The 20,946-nt window shown below is 51.4% G+C and overlaps 1 protein-coding gene across 1 annotated transcript in view; it reads right to left on the bottom strand.

Moving 5' to 3' along the window:
* LOC8023113 (transmembrane protein KIAA1109) overlaps window positions 1–20,946 on the bottom strand; it is an 89,267-nt gene that overhangs the window by 28,536 nt on the left and 39,785 nt on the right. The window contains exons 24-37 of the mRNA XM_040218542.2: window positions 19,190–19,408; window positions 17,795–17,935; window positions 16,837–17,115; window positions 13,500–13,762; window positions 12,970–13,150; window positions 10,711–10,964; window positions 8,388–8,505; window positions 6,701–6,831; window positions 5,764–6,120; window positions 4,779–4,935; window positions 3,580–3,836; window positions 3,091–3,245; window positions 2,435–2,559; window positions 705–1,040 (exon numbers count right to left, since the gene is read on the bottom strand). Of these exons, the coding sequence (XP_040074476.1) occupies window positions 705–1,040; window positions 2,435–2,559; window positions 3,091–3,245; window positions 3,580–3,836; window positions 4,779–4,935; window positions 5,764–6,120; window positions 6,701–6,831; window positions 8,388–8,505; window positions 10,711–10,964; window positions 12,970–13,150; window positions 13,500–13,762; window positions 16,837–17,115; window positions 17,795–17,935; window positions 19,190–19,408 (2,973 nt within the window). The remainder of the gene's footprint in view (window positions 1–704; window positions 1,041–2,434; window positions 2,560–3,090; window positions 3,246–3,579; window positions 3,837–4,778; window positions 4,936–5,763; window positions 6,121–6,700; window positions 6,832–8,387; window positions 8,506–10,710; window positions 10,965–12,969; window positions 13,151–13,499; window positions 13,763–16,836; window positions 17,116–17,794; window positions 17,936–19,189; window positions 19,409–20,946) is intronic.

Genomic DNA, 20,946 nt, shown 5'->3' with positions numbered 1-20,946 from the left:
CAATCGGATTCAACCCGGGTAGCGAGTTCGAATCCCGGCCGAGGTGCCCGCAACCTGATGAAGGCTCACTGCAGAGAAGGCACCGCATAACCGAGATTTTAGCTGCACGCCAAGAGATTCTTGGGCGGTTGAAATTAATCCTCAGTCCTCCGCTGGGGCGTGCCGGATGCACAGATGCCCTTTATTGGTTTGCAATGCAAACCCCCCCCCCCCCTCTTCCATTCCATGCGTGACGTCACGTTTCATGCGAGCATTGTGGTTTGTTTGAAATTCCCAAGCAAGGTCATGTGACTGTGACATCATAACCCTATCGACCGATCCTGGATTTTACCGTCCCCCCGACGCCGACGCCGGCTTTTCTGCGACATGAGCTTTTTAAAGCTATTGTTTTAAAAGTAACTGCAGCGTCTCTCACACACCCTGAAGGATGCTGCAGAAACGCATTCTGTACATATCGACTTCATCCATGGCATCGAGGGAAATCAAGCATTGTGGTTAAGCGAGTCCTTTTTACCTTATTTCTCGGCCTGACACTTCTACTGGGTTCCACCTCCATCTTTCATTGTTCAAAGAGATTAAGAAAATATTTCGTACGACTAGATCTTGATTTTAATGACAATAAATTTTTGTTAATAAAGTGCAATTGTGTTTTTCTCAAAACGTCAAGTAGAGCCAGAGTGAAAAGGGCGGACTGCGGCACCCACCAGAGCGGCCTCCTCCGCGGGCGGCCGCTGGGCGGAGCGCCCGGGCCCGCTCCGGCGCAGCTCCTGCAGCGTGGTGGAGAGCTGCTTGCTGGAGCGCGTCACCATGCTGTGCAGCACCACGGGGTGCTGGGGGATGTCGATGTGCACTGCCCCGATGGAGAGCAGCGCCGCGTGGTGGGCTCCGCGGCTCGAGCCCAGGGCCTGGGACTGCCCCACGGCCATCGTGACCACCATCTGGTGGTTCGGGGGCTGGCCCTCCAGGAGAACCACGCTCGTTGGGCCCAGGCGTCCCGTCGCAGAAGACTCGCTCTTGCGCAGACCCTCCTCAAGGGTCTCCTACAAAGAACACAAGATCCCAGTCACGTCGAGAAGTCGCGAAGGAGGAGGCAAGTTTAAAACATTTCATCTATGTCGTCAAAAGGCGGGATCGTCCTCACAGAGTGAGAGCGTCCCCCCAGGGCTAGTGTGTCTCACAGGTAGAGAGCATCTTCGCAGAAGCACTCTCACACGTGGGTTCTCAAACTGCCTGCTTCAGTCGGTGCAATTTTTTGAGCAATTTAGGGGTTGTTGGCGAATTATTCCCTGTAATTCCCTAGATGCTTTTGCTGAGACGCAAATTGCCGGGATCGAGTCCGGCTCGAGAAAGGCGAGCAGCTCCAACAACTCGGAGACTTTTGAAGTGGCAGTAGACGATCGGAGGCGCCATATTTTTGATGTGACCTTTGCTGCGGTTGCGATGATAATAACTGGACAGGGGGTATAACCTGACGAGTTTGATGAGCGTTAAAACTCAGTACGAAGAAAGTGCAGTCTCCGCCCCCTGTTTGTGTTTTGCTTTCTTCATATTTGGTATAACTTGGTTTTGGTTTTAGATTGATTTTGCAACTATAAATGGTGTCGAGGAGATAAGATAGTATTCTCAACACCATCAAAATATATAGAAATACATTACTAATGTGTAAATTTGTGAAATAGCACAATATATTTAAAATTTTAATGATGATAATAACAAACGCAACAATCTGAGCTTCGGGAGCTGCTGCGTGTGAACAGGGGTGGCCTGTGTTGCTGGCATTGCGATGTCGAGACGTTGGGGAAAATTGCCCCGTCCGAAGTGGGCTAAAAAATGTACGGTTATCCCACAGTATATGTGTCCCACGAGCTACAAAATATTGTCGGCCATCCCTGCCTCTTCTCCAGTTTAAGCACAATTTTAGCAGATCTGAACCACCCATTGATGCCTAACTAATATGAGTCAAACACTCCAGGAGTACATATTATTGTTCACACAGCCTGTAGGCTTGTTTACTGCTTTACTGCTTACTGCCTTATATGTCTCATTGTTCAGTCGACCTTCAAAGTCCTTGAGCGGCAAACACATTGGCCACACAAAGCCAGAAGCCAAAACGTTTACGTAACCACCCAGTGGATGACTAAGTGACAGCACATTGAGAAGGATGACTCAGCACACTAAGAGGGATGACCCAGCGAGTAAATCACGTGTCTGTCTTTAATACATGGGCCCTAGCGCTTGGGCTTTCATCTTCAGGTCGTCTTAGGGATAGCATAAGAGACCCTGTGAATTTTTGCATCAATGCCCAGACAGGGCTAATTGCTGAGGGAGATAAGGGTTCCTCAAGGTCGGAAGGTTTGCGTGTCCCTGCCTCACAGACCCAGAGCATTCCCACAGGACGGGACCAGTATCCTCACGGGGCAAGAGCACCACCCACCTTGTGAGTGCCGCTGACTTGCAGTCCCGAGAGCTCCGCCTCCAGCCGCAGTCCGCTCAGCATGGCCAGCAGGCGAATACGCTTCACGTGGCCCACCGCAAACACCGCCAGGGGCACCCGCTCCGCTAAACCCCAACAGGGGAAACACTCGTCTCGGCGGAAAACATGCCACCACCGTACGACAATGCACCGATCTCACCAGCCATGTTTGGCTACGGCACCGCTGCCCCGATGCGTCGAGCGAACTTTAAGCCGCAGTCACACAACTAATACGTCACGCAAAAGACAGCCTGCAGAAACTGTGTGAGGAGCGTTTCACATTCGAAGCGTACATACGTAGGAAGCAAGCATGCTTCGAACATGTTCGAGGCATGTCCGCACATACTCCTGTCGTCGTGTCTGCAGCGGACGACGTGCCTTTTGTACGACATACGAGCAACGCGACTATGGCTTAGACTTCCCGCACGTGTGACAATCTCGCCGAAGCTCCGCGGACGAGGCGGCACGAGCCGTCTCGTGCAACGCCGCCAAGCTCCCGTGAACTAGTGAGGGTGGCGTAGTGCTTGCGCCGTACGCTCGGTGAGACTGGTCTATTTTAAAACTGGGAGAACCCGAGCATCCCACCCCCAGAAAACGAGTAGGAAACGGGTTCTCACGGATGGCCGCGGCCCTCGGTGCGTCCCTGGGTGCCGGCTGTGGGTAGGGCGCCTCCATGTCGATGCGGTGCTCTTGCAGGTGCTCGTACTTGCCATTACCTCGGTAGCCCTCGGAGGCGTCGCACTTGTGCTCGGTGCCCACCGTCACCGTGAACCTGCGTAGAACCGTCGCGCCGGACTTCACACAAAGGGAAAGCTACGACGCTCGCCGCTTTGGCCGCTCGGGCGAGGGTGCAGGCAAGCTCCTCTGCGTCAACGTTTTCATTTGCTCCTTTTCTGAGCGTTCTCTCGGCCCGAGATAGTAACTCCCCTAGTGTCGCATATAAAACGGCAGACGAAAAGGTCAAATACCCCGAATCATTCTCAGTCTACGACTGGAGTGCAACCAAAGAAGCGACGAAGCACGAAACAGCCTCTCGACCGACGCAACCGTTACGCCTGTACTCTCCTGCCCAATGGACAATTGAGAGGCAAGAAGCTGCCGCCCACCGGTCTGCCAGGGCCTTGGAGGGGGGCATGCTTTCGTACAGGTCCAGCAGGAAGCACATGGTCTTCCAGCAGCGGGGAGTGTCCTCCACTTCGGGCGCCCTTCCCGCCCCAGCCGCCAGCGACTCCTGGCTGGCATGGCGCCTCACGGCCACCGAGTCTGCCCGGGGCCGCCGGCAGCGCAGCTCCAGGCGCGTCTCCTGGACGTTCTCGTACATGCTCGAGAACTGGTGCAGCAGCCGCAGCAGGGGCATGTTCACCTGCGACGCACCGGCCGGAGTCGTCAACCTTGTAGTCCGCTTCGCTTGCCAAGCAGAGTACTATAACAGTCTCAAAGTTTTCTTTCAAGTATTGCAGGAGAAGCAAACTTCACTCTGGCAGAAGACGCGACGGGCACGATGACACAAGGCACAGTTCACCATGCATGCGCCGTTGTGCGTCTCCAGAATCCCTCAAAAACGCATGTGCGCGCACTGCGTTGTCGGTCGCTGTGTCGTCTGCTTGAAAGCAGCCGCTTTGAAACAGCAATTGTGTTATGAAAAGACTGCAATTACACCTGTCTAGGTGGCACACATAAGGTCCCAAGGGTAAGATGTCTGTTAGTCAGACTTCAGTGCAAGATCTACATTTCGTGAACGCAGAGCAGAAAATATGTCCTGCCCCAAACCCAGCGCTCCACAAGGCCGATTCCCCTCAAGCGTGAAAGTCAAATTTAATGCATGTGACCCTTTCTCTGCCAAGGAGGAGTTGGCAGCAAAAAGAACAGAAAGGCGATACTCTGGCTGTGCCATTTAGTTACTCTAGGCAACCTCAACACTACTGTAACAGTGTTTCCAATAACTCTCTTGCAGTGTCTCAAAAATACATTTATTATCTCTCGTTCTCTCCTGCAGCGACCTTTGTGTTAACCTGCCAGAGTAAGGTATGCAAAAATCACCCAGAACTCATTTCACGGCAGGTTTCTTTTCTCGAGGAAACATTAAGACTCTGAGCTCTCCAAAGATTTGCCAAGGCTTCTTTTTGACACGATTTTCTTGCCAGTTATGGTGGGCAGTCACGGGGGTACATATAAGAACTGGCTCTTAAGAATGCTTCCTACTTGCGGCAACGTTTAGTTGTTTCCTAAACCTCGACCTAAACTAAACAATGATCCAAACTTGCAGTGTTCAGTTTCCTACAAAGCCTCGGAGTGCACGTCCCACCTGCTGGGCGACGTACTGCACGTCCACGGCCAGGTGTGCACAGGTGCGAGGTGTGCCCGGATGGCGCACGTCCAGCTCCAGAGTGAGCCGGTCACACACCAGGGCTGGCGTGTCTGTGCTCGTGTCCACAAACAGACGCTGACCCGGCTTGGAACGCCTGCAAAAAAACACTCTCTTGGTCGAGAAAACACAGCCCCGTCATCATCTGTCCGGTCCCCTGATGCGGTAATTTCTCCAGCCTTAATCTTTAGACTACCATCCTGTTATTACAGATCGGCATCTGTTTTTCCAGACCACCAGGTGGTGTGGCTCTCAAGGTTGCGGGCATCTTGCAAACTGGCTGACAAAATCAATGTCTTGCCGTTCCTTTTGGTTTGCATATTTTCTAAGCTAGGGTAATCCTATACTTTCCTTGCTCTGAAAACCATTTTTAAGTTTGAATGTTGAACGTGTGCGGAATATCCAATGTGGAGACTCGAATCATTCCCAACCGTGTGTACTGCACAGTAAGGCACGAAAGAGTCACAACCACATGAGCAGACTATCATACAATAAGGAACGAATCACAACAGTGTGAGAGGCCAATCGTACGGTGAGACACCAAACAGTCAAACCTGTGTGAGTGCAATATCGTACGGTCAGACAAGAAACGGTCCAAACTGCGGGAGCGGACTATCGTAGAATGAGACATGAATCAGTCACAACCGTGTGAGAGGCCAATCGTATGGTGAGACACCAAGCAGGCATGAGTGGAATACCGTACCATCAGACACAAAACAGTCACAACCGTGCGAGAGGCCTATCGTATGGTGAGACACCAAACAGTCAGACCTGCTTGAGCAGACTATGTACGGGGAAACACGAAGCAGTCCCAACCGCACAAGGGGCCTATCGTACGGCAAGAGGCATAACAGTCAGAGTTGTACGAGCTGACTACCAAACGGTGAGACATGAAATGGTTTCACCCGCCACGCAAGCAGGGTACCTGCGTGGTCCCTGGTCGGGGCCCTCGGACTCCACCAGGTCCACACGGAGCAGCTCCACGAGGGCGGAGAGGGCCAGGCGGGGCCCCGGAGCCTGCCCCGCCGAGGCGCAGGCCCCCAGTGCCGACAGAAGGGGTTCGAAGACGGCCTGGGCGTCGGGGATGCCCCCCGGGGGAGCCCCGGACTCCCTCGGGGGTGCGCCGGGGGAGTCCAGGGGCGAGGGAGGCCCCCTCTGCCGGGCCATCCAGTTGTAGAGATCCTCGTCGTCGTTAGCCGGGTCCAGGGACGAGCGTAAGATGGGCTCCACGCTCGAGAAGCTCCAGGTGGCCAGGCTGTGGCGCGAGCCTCGCAGGCGCCCACTGCGTCCACGGGAGGTTGCCCCAAGGGCCACTACGTAAGCTACGCTTCGAGCATCGTCGCTCCATTCCCCAATTATCCCGTAAGCGCCAACATTTTGGTGCCTAGTGCACAGCGGGCGCAGTTGGCGACAGTTACGATTCGAAAACGCAACTTCGCAAGGTTTACGTACGGTCACAAAAAAACTCGGGCGATACTGTTTTTTAGGATTGTGCGAATATTCGAATTTTAGAATAGTACTTTCGTATAATACGCTACTCGATATTCACTTTCATATGAACTGTGATAATCATACTTTTCGAGCAAAAAAGAGAACTCCCCATAAAGCTCCCCCAGAACTTCCCATAAAACTAACACAATTTGCATGAAGTTTGTTATATAGGTGGGCCGCAGTTTGGTAGGCTACAGCCACCAAAACTCACAGCTCCTAGAGGTGATGAGGTGAAGCAACCGGGGAAACTGACGCGTCGAGAGGCCCACTCTCGCTCCCAGAGAGAAAAATTAAACGCTGGGAAACTGAATGGACTGGAGCCGTCGAATCGGGGAGTCACGATGCAGGAGAAAAAGTGTATGCCACTCCACCTGTTGGCCACCATGCAAGAGATGCCGTGTTCCAGGGTCTTGCCCAGGTACAGCATGCCCCCGTAGTGCAGGGGGGAGTCGAGGGGGGCACCCAGCAGGGGGAAGGCTCCGGGGCGGCCCCCCTTTGGGTCCTGCACGGGAGCCCCGGCAAACGGTGAGTAGACTTTCCTCTGCACTTTCTCCAGCCTGCCTGATTCGCTACGGACACGGGTTAACATCTTAGTGTGGATACTGCTAGTAAGCAGAATGGCACATTTCCTATATGGATGGTAGTGTCACTCAAGTAATATCTATAACACTACGGTAGACATGTTTTCAGAAAAAATAGCTCACTTTTCCATGTTGTCTGGGACGAAATCAAATCACTAAGGTCAGTACAGATCCTCCATTATACTAGAGTGCACTGGTCAATGCCCCTGCATCTGCATCGACTTACGCTCAACTAGTGAGAATATACGGTGGCTCTGGGCTCAACGTTTGGTCGGACCGTTTTGGCCATGTGCAACACGCGAGCCCCTTTTGCAACGCTCAGGAGCCTCGCTGCATCGGGTGCACAGAAATTGTGGAGTTGTTCCGCGCTTGAACTCAAACTCAAATTCAAACTCAAAGTAGTTTGTTCCCGGTTAGGAACCCGAGATTTGGCAGCAAATTATTAGAGGTGGGTGGCAAATTTCATGGAGGCCGGGCTACTGTATCAGGACTGGATGTGCCAATGAGAAAAAGCTCAGCGCTGCTTGCCTCTTGCAGGTTCCCTTCGACTAAGCCAGTTCAAAACTCGTGGATTTTAATCAGGACCGCGCAAAACTTCATATGAAGAGACAAGTCTAAAAAAGAAAAGGTTTCTCTAGAAAGAGGAATTCCCATACTGAGCAGTTTGTTAACATGTTCAGTCTAACAGGCTGCATAGCAAGTAATATAAAAAAAAAACAGTGCCAAACACAAGGACAAGAACTGCTTGTCCTTCTCTTTTGTGCTGTATTTTTTCCACTATGTGTAACCAACTAGCCTGCCAGATAATTTTAATGTATATCACCACCCAAACTCAAAAAGGAATAAAAACAAGTGTTGCTAAACAGCACGACAGGTGGCACAAAGAGATCCAATGTCAGACGGTGGCTTCCTTTGTGAATTCCTTGTTCCGTATTCCAGACTTCCGTCTGTCAGACAGCCGGAAGATTAGGATGCAAAACTATACCTTCACACAATGAGAGGACTAAGTTCTTCCGACAAGCTAAAGGCCCCAGAGGTGCCAATCATAAAAGGCTTCTTAACCCGGTTTGTCTCGAAACCTCTGACTGAAAAGAGAATGACATGAGCTACGTGTTTTGTTTGTTCTTTACTTTGCTTTGCTTTGCTGCTTCATGACATTTCGTTCTCTATTCCACAAAAGCCTATCATATCTCTCCTTTCTTACCCGCAAAACGATGTCGCATCCCCAATGACACTTTTCCAGCTCCTTCATAACTGTGAAAAGAGTGACCTAGACTTATTTTGTCCCCTCTTAACATTTCAAAGACGCTTGTTGGCCACCCAATGACATGTCTTTTGTCTGTCCTACCTTAGATTAATGTTTAATCTTTACACTGTTCTGCTTTTTTGTTTTTCTTTTTGCCTACCATGCACACAACTAAGGCCAAGAGCTGTCTGTGTTCACAGAAAACAGAACAATAAAGAATGAAGAACTGACCTGCGGTGACTGTCCTGCGGCCCCATCCTGAGCCAGCAGGCAGGCTGTCTCCGCCTCGTCCGGGGCTGCCTCCTCCTCCTCCCTGGGGGGCACCCTCGTCACAGGGGGCGCCCCGGGCCTGGAGGGGAAGCGGGTGAAGCCCCAATGCAGTTCTATACGACCAAGCACCCCAGTTTGCAGTCCGCCTCTTCTCTTCGTGGGCAATAAATGCATGGTGGTGAGTAAAAGGGATGATGTACTTCCGTGTAACCTGTCTGTGTCTAAACACAAATACAAAATGATCCTGCAGAGTACAAACCCCCGAAGACAAGCAACACAACGCAAGACTTCCCTCCACAGTAAGCGGTAGACAGAGCTACCGATAGTGACACAGACACCTTTGATACGCCAAGGCACCGAAATAGTCCAAAATAAATTTTTGCCACAGTGTGGAAAGAAGTGACACTGATGGCTGTCACTTCTGTCAATTTTATGCATATTCACTCTTTTACTCGATCACACAAAACACAGTTTTGTGGTCACTGAAGCATGTGAGAAAGGGAACACACTGCACACACAGGGCAACGTCCCTGCCTAAGGCCAAACCGAGAAAGCTGCCGTCACGAATGGCGGGCTGCTTTACATTTGACAGTACACGCAAATCGAGCTCTACGATGAGGAATGTGTAGTGGTGACCCATGCCGAAGTAGAAGACAGAACCATAGAAAAGTAGAAGATACTGTCTGTAAACGTGCAATCTCACTTTGAACGCTTTGTTTATCTTTGCTCACATTTTTCTTTAGCGTTTTTGCTTTGTTATGTTTTGCCGTTGTTCTTCTTTTTTTTGCTGTATGATTTTATGCCAGTTCTTTTATTTTTGTTGCTCACTTGATTATTTTTTTTTTATGGATGAACGAAGAGCTGCTTTGCCTTACGCTCCCGTTCTTTCAGTTTTTTTTTTTTTTCTTTTCATGTGCAAATAGTGTATTTTGAGTTTGAAGCAAATTTGAAGCGAATTAGAAGCGAAGAGTAGTTTTGACTGAATATTTTCTAATCAAATATTAAATAATTTTTCCAAGCTGTTCACTACCATGCACCATGCTTAAACTAATATTCAGCTGAACTCATGCAGGTTGTTCCGAACCTTCAACTTATCCACTTCTGAGCTCAGTTATTTTGTAATGTAGCTATATTTGTTAACTACGGAATGTAAACAACAAAATTGTCACAGCTATCTTAATCGAGGGGATTTATAAATCTGCTTCCTATATGCAGATATTCTTTCTTCCACTTCAAATTTTACAAAATATACAAGAATGAATGATGAGCACGGGTTATCAAAGCAACGCTGTCTAACACATGCTCTTGCATAATCGTGGCGGGAGAGCACCGTTGATTGTGCTTCACACCAAGCACCTTGGCACTGTGGGGAAGCAATACAGGCTCTGCGAGCATAGCTTCCCCGCAGTGCACATGTGCTTGGTGAGAAGTGCACTCAACAGGGTTAACTCGCTGCGATCAACAGTTCGAAAAGTATAAATATTGCGGTTCATCTCGAAGTGAATATAGAATAGCGTATTATTCAACTCTACTATTCTAAAATTCGAATATTCGCACAACACTACTTTTGTTACTTTTTTCGTGTTCCATCACCCAAGCCGCTGAAGTCACAGCCACATACACACACAAGCGTGGCGAAATGCGTGCGCGAGCGGCGGCGCCCGCAGTTCCCGCCAACCCCACCTGTCGCAATCTTCATTATTAGCAGAGATGCATGGACATTTTAAATGTTAACATACTTTTGTATATAAAAAAAGTAGATATATCAAACTATTTTACGATTTTTTTGACGTCAATATATCCGGATACAACTGAATAGATGGCGTGCACTTTTGAAAAGGGTCTCTTTGCCATACGTGCAAGCGAAACAGAGTTTTTGCCTGGCACAACGCCGAAGCTGCGAATGCAGCTGGGAAGTCCCTATAGCAACTATAGCTGTAGAATGACGCCCTGCAAAGAGGCCCATGTGAACATGCATTTGCGGCTGACTGGCCAATACCATCTGGGAGACGAGGCCTCTGCCACTGCTCCCTAAACATCATCACTAGTGGATCTACGCAACACTGCCCAGCTTGTATCAGTATTTCTGCCAGTGCATCTCGCAACATCCCTCAATGAGCGCGATGCTAGCATACGGCGACGCCAAGAAGGACTTGGCTGCCGCTTTGCAGCTTCTCTCGTCAACTTCAGCGTGTTTGCCGCTTCGGGCAGGTCGGGGATCGACTGTGGATGATGTGATGCACAGGCCCCGTTTTCTAGGAGGTGTTGGACTGGCCCAGGATACCTGTTGGCTCTGCGCAGGCGAGCGTTGTGGTCCACCAGCAGGGGCATGTAGAGCAGGTGCTTCCATTGGCGGCTGAGGGCCAGCAGGCCCCGGCGGAGGGTGCCCAGCGGGGGCAGGCACTCCGGCCGGAGGCTGCTGGCCGGGGAAGGGGCCCCTTCGGCCAAGAAGCGGCACAGGGCACTCAGCAGCTGGCACGAGGGCTCGTCCTGCAGGGCCCTGGCCAGGGGGCTTAGGCAGCCGTACAGCTGCTTGCCCTGCACGGGGGCAGAGTCAAACGAGAAGTCAGGACGCAAACGAGACGGTCAAGTTTAGACTTCACACATCCCCGAAACTGTGGGTAAGCAAAGGACTAATGGTGACCAGCTCGAGCCAGATCCGCTTGCAGATCTCGAGCGCTCCAAAAGCGCTCCATTTGGAGCGCGCATATTCCACTCGCAGATCTGGCTCGAGCTGGTCATCTTCCGCTCCTAGATCTCTGGCAACGCCCGCTGCCTCAAACCCCGCCGAACTTGCTCTGCGGGATTTCACAGATCTTTCCGGAAGTTGACAGAGCGGCCCACGTGATTTCCTTCTAAATTGGCAGTGCGCATGCGCGGCGAGGATGGACAGGTCGGCGGGCCAATCGGGCCGATCGGGCTACGGTCGGGTCGTTGAGTTGAATCTGTTCAGGTGCGTCGGTTGTTTACGTGGGATTGTGACGGCTCGAACGCTTCTACCTTGCGTCAATCAGCGATACAAAGCCGGGACTGTGGAGCGTGGTAAATTGTAAGCGCTGACATCTGTGATCATAAGAGGAAGAACGAGAAAAAGAACGACAGGAATGCCGGAGGCAGACGCAAGGTTAGGCCTGTTCATTCTGCAGCCAATGATTGTTTACCTTTTTACACTGCATTCCGCCGGCGTTCTCCCGTGCAATAAAGCAAGAAGAGATTAGGCAACGACCGTGCAAGTGATGATTTGTTACCTCTGTGTTTATTAAAGTCGTACCGGAAATCGGAACTCCACCGCTGGCAATCGCTGTCCGTGCCCCGCCGCTTCGAGGCGTCCGAAAGGTATGTGACTGTGCCGAACGCGGACGTCTTTGTTATTTGTGACATGGGCGCCGTTGTACGTATAATCTCACCCGGCCTGTGTCGCGTGTTATTTCTGTAGCTAAGCAGTGACAGTTGTCACTGGTCATTGGAAAGGTCAGTCGGCTGAGGCGTTGGTGGGCTTGTCAAGTTCGAGCAGCAGCCATTTTGAACGGCGGAGGGGGAAGCAGTGGGGAGGGGTGTGGGGGAGGTCGCTCCAGAAATGCAAGTTTATCTTCCCCTCATCTATTCGGAGCGGGTCCCACAAAGCGGCATTTTGCCTCTCTTGCGGATTATGGAAAGCGCTCCGGATCTACGAGTGGAATTCACTAATAGACGAAGTCTCAAACTGAAGCTTTTTGTGCGAGACTGCTTGCGAAGCACACGAAAAGTCTCAAAATTAGACTTTTTGTGCGAAGACTACGAGACAAACACGAAAAGTGTCAAACTGAGGCTTTCGCGAGTGTGTCATCCTTCACTTACCTGCAGTCTCAGGGACAGGGCTTGAGGGTTCCGTTACGCCCGATTCGCATAAACCACGTCAATTTGTCTCTAAGAAGAACCGTCTGCTTACTTGTTCATGTTTGGTAGTACGGTGCATGAAATGCATCTTCGGATATCGCCACCAGTAATGTGACAATAGCAGGCAGGAGCCTCAGTTGTCCCGCCTACAGCACCAGCTTCCTACCTTAGACAATGCGTCGGCGTCTCGTGCATCTAGAGCATGTACGCAACCAAACTACAGCAGAAGACACGGAGCACGTGCTGGATACCGAGAGCTAGAAAGACGTGCCCTGCCGTTCACATTCTATCTGACTATAGTGTGTTTGCCATCCTGTTCCACTTATGTATCGCAAGTAGTTCCAGAGGGGCAAGAAATTGTGTCTCAGGAACCAGCATGTCATGCTGTCAGCCGTCACAATCTTGGCAGTTGGGTCGTCAAAACGCCGACAAAAAAGGCGAGCGCATGCAAGGGTCGCTGTTGTCATGGCATCTTAACTCCTGGCTTCCAAAGCTTCCATGGACTCTCCAGGCGCCTGCCACATTCACTGTTGCGACACTGCCAGAAAAGCGGCAGGCGACAACATTACGCTTCTACAACGTCGTCGGGCGAAAATCGAGGAACCACATTTGAGCGTGCAGTAAACGGTGATGCATTCCAGGCTTTAGGAGCGCAAGTGGCCCTTACCCTGGGCGGCAGGTGTCCGCCCTGCGCGTCCATGGCCTCGGCCATGAGCCAGGCAAGCACGGCGCACAGGCGGCGCTGCTCGGCCTGCCGCGCCCTCCGCAGGGCCACCAGCAGACGGTCGCAGGGCTTCAGCCAGGCGTTGATAGAGGGCGTCATGGTGCTCAACAGGTGCCAGTCCAGCCTGAGATGGGCGGGGCCCTCGGCCGTCAAGGCGGACAGGTCGTTTGGGAATGCCGCTATAGTCATTGACAGACCGGCTAAATTTATCATCTACACCACCGACATCCACTAACTTCCCGCTGCCCAACATGCACAGATCACAATTACGCGAAGTAGCTAATGTTGGCATGCTCCGGTTTCTTCTACAAGAACAAACCCAGGTAAAGATCAGTCCACTTGCAGCTGGATCATAGAAGTGGTCTTAGCTCGATACAGCTGGACTGTCTCATTTCCGGCTGGATTCAGCTGGGACCAGCTCCACGATCCAGCTACAAGTGGACCAATATTCGGTCAGGGAAAAAAAGGCTGACCTGGTAAAGTCGGCTCGGTGCGAGTTTGTGGTGCGTGGTGGTGCGGCGAAGTTGAACCAGACGGCCCTGAGCTCGAGCAGGAGCAGTGCGTCGCAGGGCGGCTCTTCCTCCGGGAAGGAGAGCCGGGACCCCTCGGTGCCGTGTCCCCCGTGGCCCACCAGGCGCAGGCTGGCCCCCTCCAGGCCCCACTCTGACATGATGAATCCCATCTTCTCGTCCTCGCGCACCTTCTCCCAGTCCGGGCACTCAAACGTGAAGCACACCTGCACACCGACACTTGAGAGTTCTCGGAAAAGCGCGAGACCTTTGCCCTGGTAATGGAATGGCAAGTGTATCCCACAAAGCTCTCTGCTCACCATGATTCCGGGTTTCCTCCTTTCCGGCGTTCGCTCTGCTAAAGCAACACCACCCAGACAGAAGGTTTTTGAGCTGGATTTTCCTGATTGCCTAAAAGAGGCGAATTTGGGACAAAGACCAGACACGACTGTCTTGTCGGCGTTCGTCGGGGAGTAGCATTCATCCGGCGAAAATTCGAGTCCCAGCCAAATGCTCATGCAGCACTCATGTTCAATCTCCAGATACAGAACTACGGCCTATTGTGTAGGTGTTGTTACTTTAACAGAGCAATAGACAATGGTCTGCCGAGATTCGAGAGTAGTTCCAACTGCTAAAACGGGATAATGTGGACTATGGGTCGCACTTGCAAAGCAAGCTGCGAGGAGGCGGCGAAAGCATTGAACATGTCCCTGACTTGCTCGGTCTCTCCGTTCACTATCCTCCACGCCATGAGGCAATGCACGCATGCGTGTGGGCAGCCAACTTGGGCAAGAGGTGTCCGCCATTACATTGCAAACGCCCTCCATGATTTGAGTTGTTTCCTCTCTCAAATATGGGCACTCTAGCAAGTAGGACAGAGGTGGCACCATCTCTGAGCATAGACAGGAGAACTATAAGCTTAACCACAGGAAGTGCTTGGAGAGGTTCTAATTGCTGTATACAAAACCCACACAACATGGACATCACAACATGGCCCTCTGCAGTCAGATACAAGTTAAAAACGTGCCAAAGGCTCCTCTTACACCCTCGTCACTGCCAGCCAATGTTCCTCCGCGATGCGCGAGTACTCCACTACCGAGGCGCAGCTATGAAAACATTGCGATGACATCGCCTTACTCGTCATATCTACTGCCTTTCCTAGTTGGCCTGCAGAGCGATTCGATGCCGTGGCTGGTACATGGTGGTGTTTATTCGGCACATTCTTAATTTCGACCTGACCATGGCTGCCATCCAGATACGACAAGACACAGGAGCAAAGCGAAAATTCAGTGTAGTTCGACAGGGGCAATAATTATCCCCGTATAAAAATGCATCATCTCCTTCGATTTCAGTTATACTTCTTTCACCCATAACCTGAGAGTGGAGTAGGGGCTACGCCCTTGCCAGACCAATCAACCATCCCTTTCATCACCTGACTCCACTCCCTGCACATGGGTATGAGCGAGCATGACTGGTCTAACGAGCATGTAGCTCCAAAAGCACTGTCATCTTAAAGAGACACTAAAATTTAAAAAGAAAAGTTTCAAAAGCCGAGATGGGACACATATTAGAGTGCAGCTCTTAGGCGCTCATTCCTGTCTTTCACGGCGATGCTGTCGCCATTGGCATAATTGTCCACGTTGCGTTATGGGACGTCACGTGACCTCAACACCAATTCAATTCGCTGCTAAATTCAGCAAAAAACTAAATTGGTGTGTAGGTCTGCAATGTACCATAAAGCAGCACTGCACATTCAGTTTCCCCGCTAAATTTAGCGGGGAATTGAATTGGTGTTGAGGTCACGTGACGTCAAATTTCCCGCCAAATCGAGCAGAGAAACTGAATTTGTTCATAGGTGACATGACACAAAGTCGTGTGTCATCATTTTCCCCGCTAAATTTTGCGGGGAAACTGAACTGATGTTGAGGTCACTTGGCGTCAATTTTCCAGCTAAATTTTGCGGGGAAATTTTGAGAGGAGGGAAGGTTATAGAGGAGGAGGAGGGGACGAGGAGGGCGAGGACGAGGGGAGGAGGAGGGGGAAGGGGAGAGGAGAGAGAGGAGGAGAGAAGTGCCCTCAATACCCTCCCCTCCTCCTCCTGCATACCCTCCCGTGATGGTATATCGCAAAATCAAAATACCTCAAGAGCCGCGATCTAATTTCACATTACAGAGATTTGTAAACGTCTTTCAATTTTGTTTTTATAAAAACAAAGGCTCGAGGTACACCTAAGCACTTCTTATGAGTTGTGAATAAGAAAGCATGCACGTCATTCTTTCGCTCCCTTATTTCGTCTGCAGCGTATTTGCGTCGACGGCAGAGCGGCGCGCTCTGCCGGCGAGGAGAAGGCGCCTCTCCTCACCCCTCTGACCTTGAACGATTCATGTTAGTGGCCCGCTGACGGACACGCAGCGCCATGGGGTGGCCGTCGTTGAAACTGACGCACAGCAGCCAATGGGACCGAAGCCTAAAATCCATCAGCTTTACTCCGCTCCTTTGGGATCGGAGAATTTAGATGCTGTTGGCTAGCTTTTCACGAGGTTTCATAGCTGGGAGCTGGCTTCACTTGGAGAAAGGGTTTAAGGTGCCGTTTGGCGCGGTTTCAAAGCTGATGACGTCGGCTCGCTCCATGAGACAGATAATGCCTTTTTGCATTAATATATTTTGTGCAAAAAATAATGTTTTTTGCACAAAACGTAAATTGCGTCTAACAACATTAATGTTGTTAGACGCAATTTAGGTGGAGGTAGCCCCGCTCTAGGCCCCACCTATAACGGAATAGCAGACAGATGTGAGCAATGGCAAATGCCAATGCACTGCTATCATGGCCATGTCTTATAGGCCTCTGAGGTGGTGGTGGAGCGTTCTAATGGCAGATGATGCCGTACACTGCCAAGCATCAGCCCACATGACTAGCAGAAGGTGCCAGAGGGCAGACTAGACGCACTGGATGTCGCAAAAGAGAAACATTAGGCTCGCGAACGTGCTCAGCCGAGCAGATAAGCCAATGCAGTAATAATGGGCGGGACCACTGTTCTGTGGGCAAGAACTCCATTTAAATTGAGCCTAGCGTCGTAAGAATTGCACGAAAAAAATTTCTTGGAATATTTCGTTTTGGAAAATAGGTGTGCTATCTAAGCACTTCAAAAAACAATTTTTTATTTAATTGTTTTAGTGTTTTTTTAAGGGTGAGCGGAGATAGCGGATGCACGATGGGGGTTTGAGCACCAACTTTAAGTTGCGATGTTCTCATACCATTCCGGCGTTCAATAAAAAGAAACCATGTCCCCGGTTTCATCACCTTGGAGTGGTGTGGGGCGACGCAGGTCACCGTGGCCTCCTTGAGCAGGGAGCTGGTGCAGTTGCGCAGGCGCCGCAACTGCATGTGGGCCGCGCCAAGGGTGAGAGTGGCCACGCCGTGGCGCTGCCCAGCCACGCTCGTCTCCACCAGCAGGGGGGGATCCGAACGGCGGCCCAGGAGGGGGCTCTGGCCCCCCGCGCCCTGCTGCTGCTGCGAGGCCTCCCTCACCACCTGCAGGCAACACTGGGCCTCCCGACGCTCCAGCACCTGCAGCTGAACCTGCGTACGCCCACACGCGAGAGCGTGTCAGCTTCGGGAGAGGACTGCCGGCGCGTGGAGACAAGGAAGGAGACCCCCGCATCCTGAAAGCACCCCAGGGGCCCCAATTTTACATGGCGGAACCAAGTGGGGCCAGGACATTGCCGCCTGCTGCGATTAGTCAGCTGGACTAAGCCGACCAACCGCAGCAGGCGGCGATGTCTTGGTCCCTCGGTCTCGCCGAGGGACCACAGTGCCTGGAACGCTTCTTTGACTGTTTAACATCTGATATTGTAGTCCATGCATCGATAGTGGTCCTGAGGTGGCAACAAATGACGTTACGGAAGCCGGAGCGCCGTGCTGTCGGACGTCGCGATTCCGACGGTTGGTTGCAGAAGTTCCAGCGAAAAGGACGAACGAACGCCAGTGTTGCAGTCGTCGTGGCATCTTAACTCGTCGCTGCAAAAGATTCCGTGGACCGTCGAGCCGACAGCGGGCTTCAGTAGAACGGGTGTCTGCTGCATCCACTTCTGCTACCATGCCGCTGCTAGGATCGCGGCTGGCAACAACGTGACATTCCTACAACGTCGCGAGGCGGAAATCGAGGAACCACGTTTGAGGACACGGTGAACGCACTCGTCGGGGACGCATTCCACGCACCGTATCGAAAGTAGTTCGGGATGGCAAAGAAGGAAGGCACCTGGTCTAGGCAGAGTGCGAGCACCGAGACGCATGCCAGGTCCTTGAGGTTGTCGAGGGCCGAGAAGGCAATGAGCTCCTCCACCACCGAGCACTGCAGGGCCATCACGTTCACACGTGACACCTGGAGCCACAGCTGGGTCTGCAACAGATGCACGGACGAGGCCTCAGTGACACCCCATCGGGAAAGGAATGCAACTAGGGGTCAACTATGCGCAGCTCTGTCCCGCCACCCGGCTGAGGAAAACGAGAAAGAGAACCTAAGGCATGTCGCAAATATAAAGCAATCTCATTCATTTTTTTTTTTTGCCAATTCACCGCGGCATCCGAGGTACTATCGACTACGAATGAAATTAAAATTGAGGAGCATGTTGAAATTTCGTTCCCAGTGTTGGAAGACGAAGTTGAGTGGACTGAGACGATGAAGTGACGATAAAGGATCCATCAGCATGAAATGCAACGACAATGTAAATACTATATAAAAATCCTTGTTTATTCGTAGAAATACACGACCAGTCATCCCCTAACATTATAGAGCATGCGGCTTTCGATACAAGCTGCGCTACCTGGAGGCCCCTGGGAACTAATAAAATTATGGAGGCTGAGAGGGAGGCCATAAAGGTGTGCGTCCTATGTAGGCTACACACCCTCGACCCCTCCTCTCAACTCTGCAGTTTTATCAGTGCACAGAATCTCCAAGAAGCGCAGCATGTATCGAAGGCCCCGTGCTCTGCCATTCGCATTTCATTCGTACTTGATAGCATGTACCTTGGCTGAACAGTGGCATGGTGATCAATAGAGCACATTTGAAAATCTCGAAAGGCTGCATATGCAAATGCTATTTGCTCCCCCCCATTGTGCACCATGTGACTCTATCCATGCGGCACTTTGATACCCTTGAAGCTAGTGAAAATGCTGCGTGAATGCCTGGATTTCCTGGTGTATTTGCGTATCGGCGCTTCGTTTCCTGATTGTCTTGTCAGTGCCGCCATTTTGGAGCCACAATTGACGATCGTTACGATTCAAAAACGCGACTCCCTGATCTTTGGATAAGGTGTCAGGGACCTCAGGCGCTATTGTTGAGCTCTGTCGCAGAACACGTCTCTACGTGTTCTGCGATGTGTTCTGTCTGTTCTATGTGTTTGAGGGGCTAAAGCCCCTAGATGTGTTTGTCTTACAAGTAGCATCAAATGCACTGGTGCTCGAGACCCGTGCCTCGTGCAGTCCTTGGCAGTAAATGGCCGGCACAGCACTAAAATGAAAGGCACTAGGAAACAAATGACGAAGGAGCTCACTCGCTCGAGGCATGTGTCTTGCGCACTCCCGCGAAAACGGTTGACGGTACTCGTGGTGAAGCGTAGCTTATCCAGTGCCTTCAGTAACAACCACTTCCCACCTGGTCCCTGCGCGTCTCCTGGTGCCCCGCACTGGGGGCACTCCCGGGCGCCCTCTCCCCCAGCAGTGGGCTGCTTCCCTGCACAGCCGACCAGCAGCGTCCCAGCAGGCGGCCCAGCACAGTGGCCGGGTGCTGCTGGGCCAGTGTCGGGGTCAAGGCCTCCGCAAAGCCGCGCACAGCCTCCAGCAGGGGAGGGGACACCAGCAGGTGCACGTCGCCCTGAGGTCGGGGAAGGAACAAGACGCAAAACGCGAGTGAATATGCTGGTAGAGTGAGGCATTCCCCGAGTTTTTGTCATTTTATGGCGATAGCTGTTATAGAAACTTCCCAGCTGCATTCGCGGCATTGGCGTTGCGCTTGGCAGAAAACTCTAATCCACCCCTCGGCTGAGGGATGGCAAGCACGCTTGCAAGCTCACGGCCCATAAAGCCTTTTCATACGTTTGTGATTTTTGTCGAGAGACTTTTTTTCTTTTTTTTTTCTTTATTTGTTTTGCGGAAAGTTCTGCGTGGGAGGCAGAGGTAAAGGCTTGGTGCCTGACAGGGCCTTTGCCAACCTCCCCCGCCTCCCCCCCATATATACCAGGCAACTCTCAGCCGAGAGCAGCTCGGCATTGGGCCTGCTCTATGCACTGACCCAATGCCGATGGCCATTGGAAGGTGGAGAATAATAGCGGAAACTACAGAGAGAGGGCTAGAAAATTGGCTGCTGCTTGAAAAAACCCCGAACACCCTAGCACCGAAAAACCACCTCATTCAAAACGAGGAGCCACAAATATCCTCACAGGCAGTGCCGCGCGTCTGGTGTATGCCTTGAGAAGCAGAAAGCAAACGCCTGCATTGCAACGTTCGTACAGGCTTAAAAAAAATATTTGTGTTTTCAAGGACTTTTGAGGGCCTGTAAAGATATTTTCAAGGACATCTTCCGATACTCCATCCAGTAAATTTATAATATAACAACTTTTAGAATGCCCTGCGAAAATTCTTAATTGCACAATACCTAGGAAAAGGAGCGTTTGCCAAAGAGGTGCTAGAAAAGGGTTCAGAAGAGCTACTGCAGCCTTTTTAATACGAAAGATTAATTGTCCTATGGAGCGAAGCTGGCATTGTCTGTAGCAGCGAAACGGCACCTAAATTCCCATTGGCTGCGACGCATCATGTGGCGCCATGGCAACGGCGTCAACGTTGCTAAGCAGCCAGCCAAATAGTAGCACTTTGAGCTCTTAGGCCCGCTTCAGACAGGGCAACTTTTCCAGCAACTTTGAGGTTGCTGGCGGGTTGTTCCCTAGCTTTCCCTAGATCGACGCGAATTGCTGAGATTGGGTCCGGCTCGAACAAGCGAGCAACTCGGAGCAATTCGAAGACAGTTGAAGCGGCTGCAGCCAATCAGAGACGCAATATTTTCACGTGACACCCCTGTGGTGGTGATGATGACAGCTAAAGACTTAGTTCTGGTTTGGAATGGATCGTTTTCGGAAATAAACAGTTTCAGAAAAATGAGTTATTCTTCTCAACGCCGTTCAAAGATATAAGAATGCGTTTTTAGCGCGTAGCTGGGCGTCTAAATAGTGAAAGAAGAATCAAATTTAATGATGATGATGTCAAGTCGTAGCAATTCGGTTGCTGCGTGTGAACGCGGGCGGCCGGTGTTGCTGGTGTTGCGACGTCAAGTTGCTGGGTGAAATTGCTCCGTCTGAAGCGGGCCTTATGTCAATAGCCGGTACCCGCAGCTAGGGCGATGATAATGATGAGAGGACA

The sequence above is a fragment of the Ixodes scapularis genome, unplaced genomic scaffold (genome assembly GCF_016920785.2).
Source record: "Ixodes scapularis isolate PalLabHiFi unplaced genomic scaffold, ASM1692078v2 PGA_scaffold13__105_contigs__length_92229423, whole genome shotgun sequence".
Classification (NCBI taxonomy): Eukaryota; Metazoa; Arthropoda; class Arachnida; order Ixodida; family Ixodidae; genus Ixodes; species Ixodes scapularis.
Note: the sequence above shows the minus strand (reverse complement) of the source record. Positions and strands in the feature narration are given on the sequence as shown.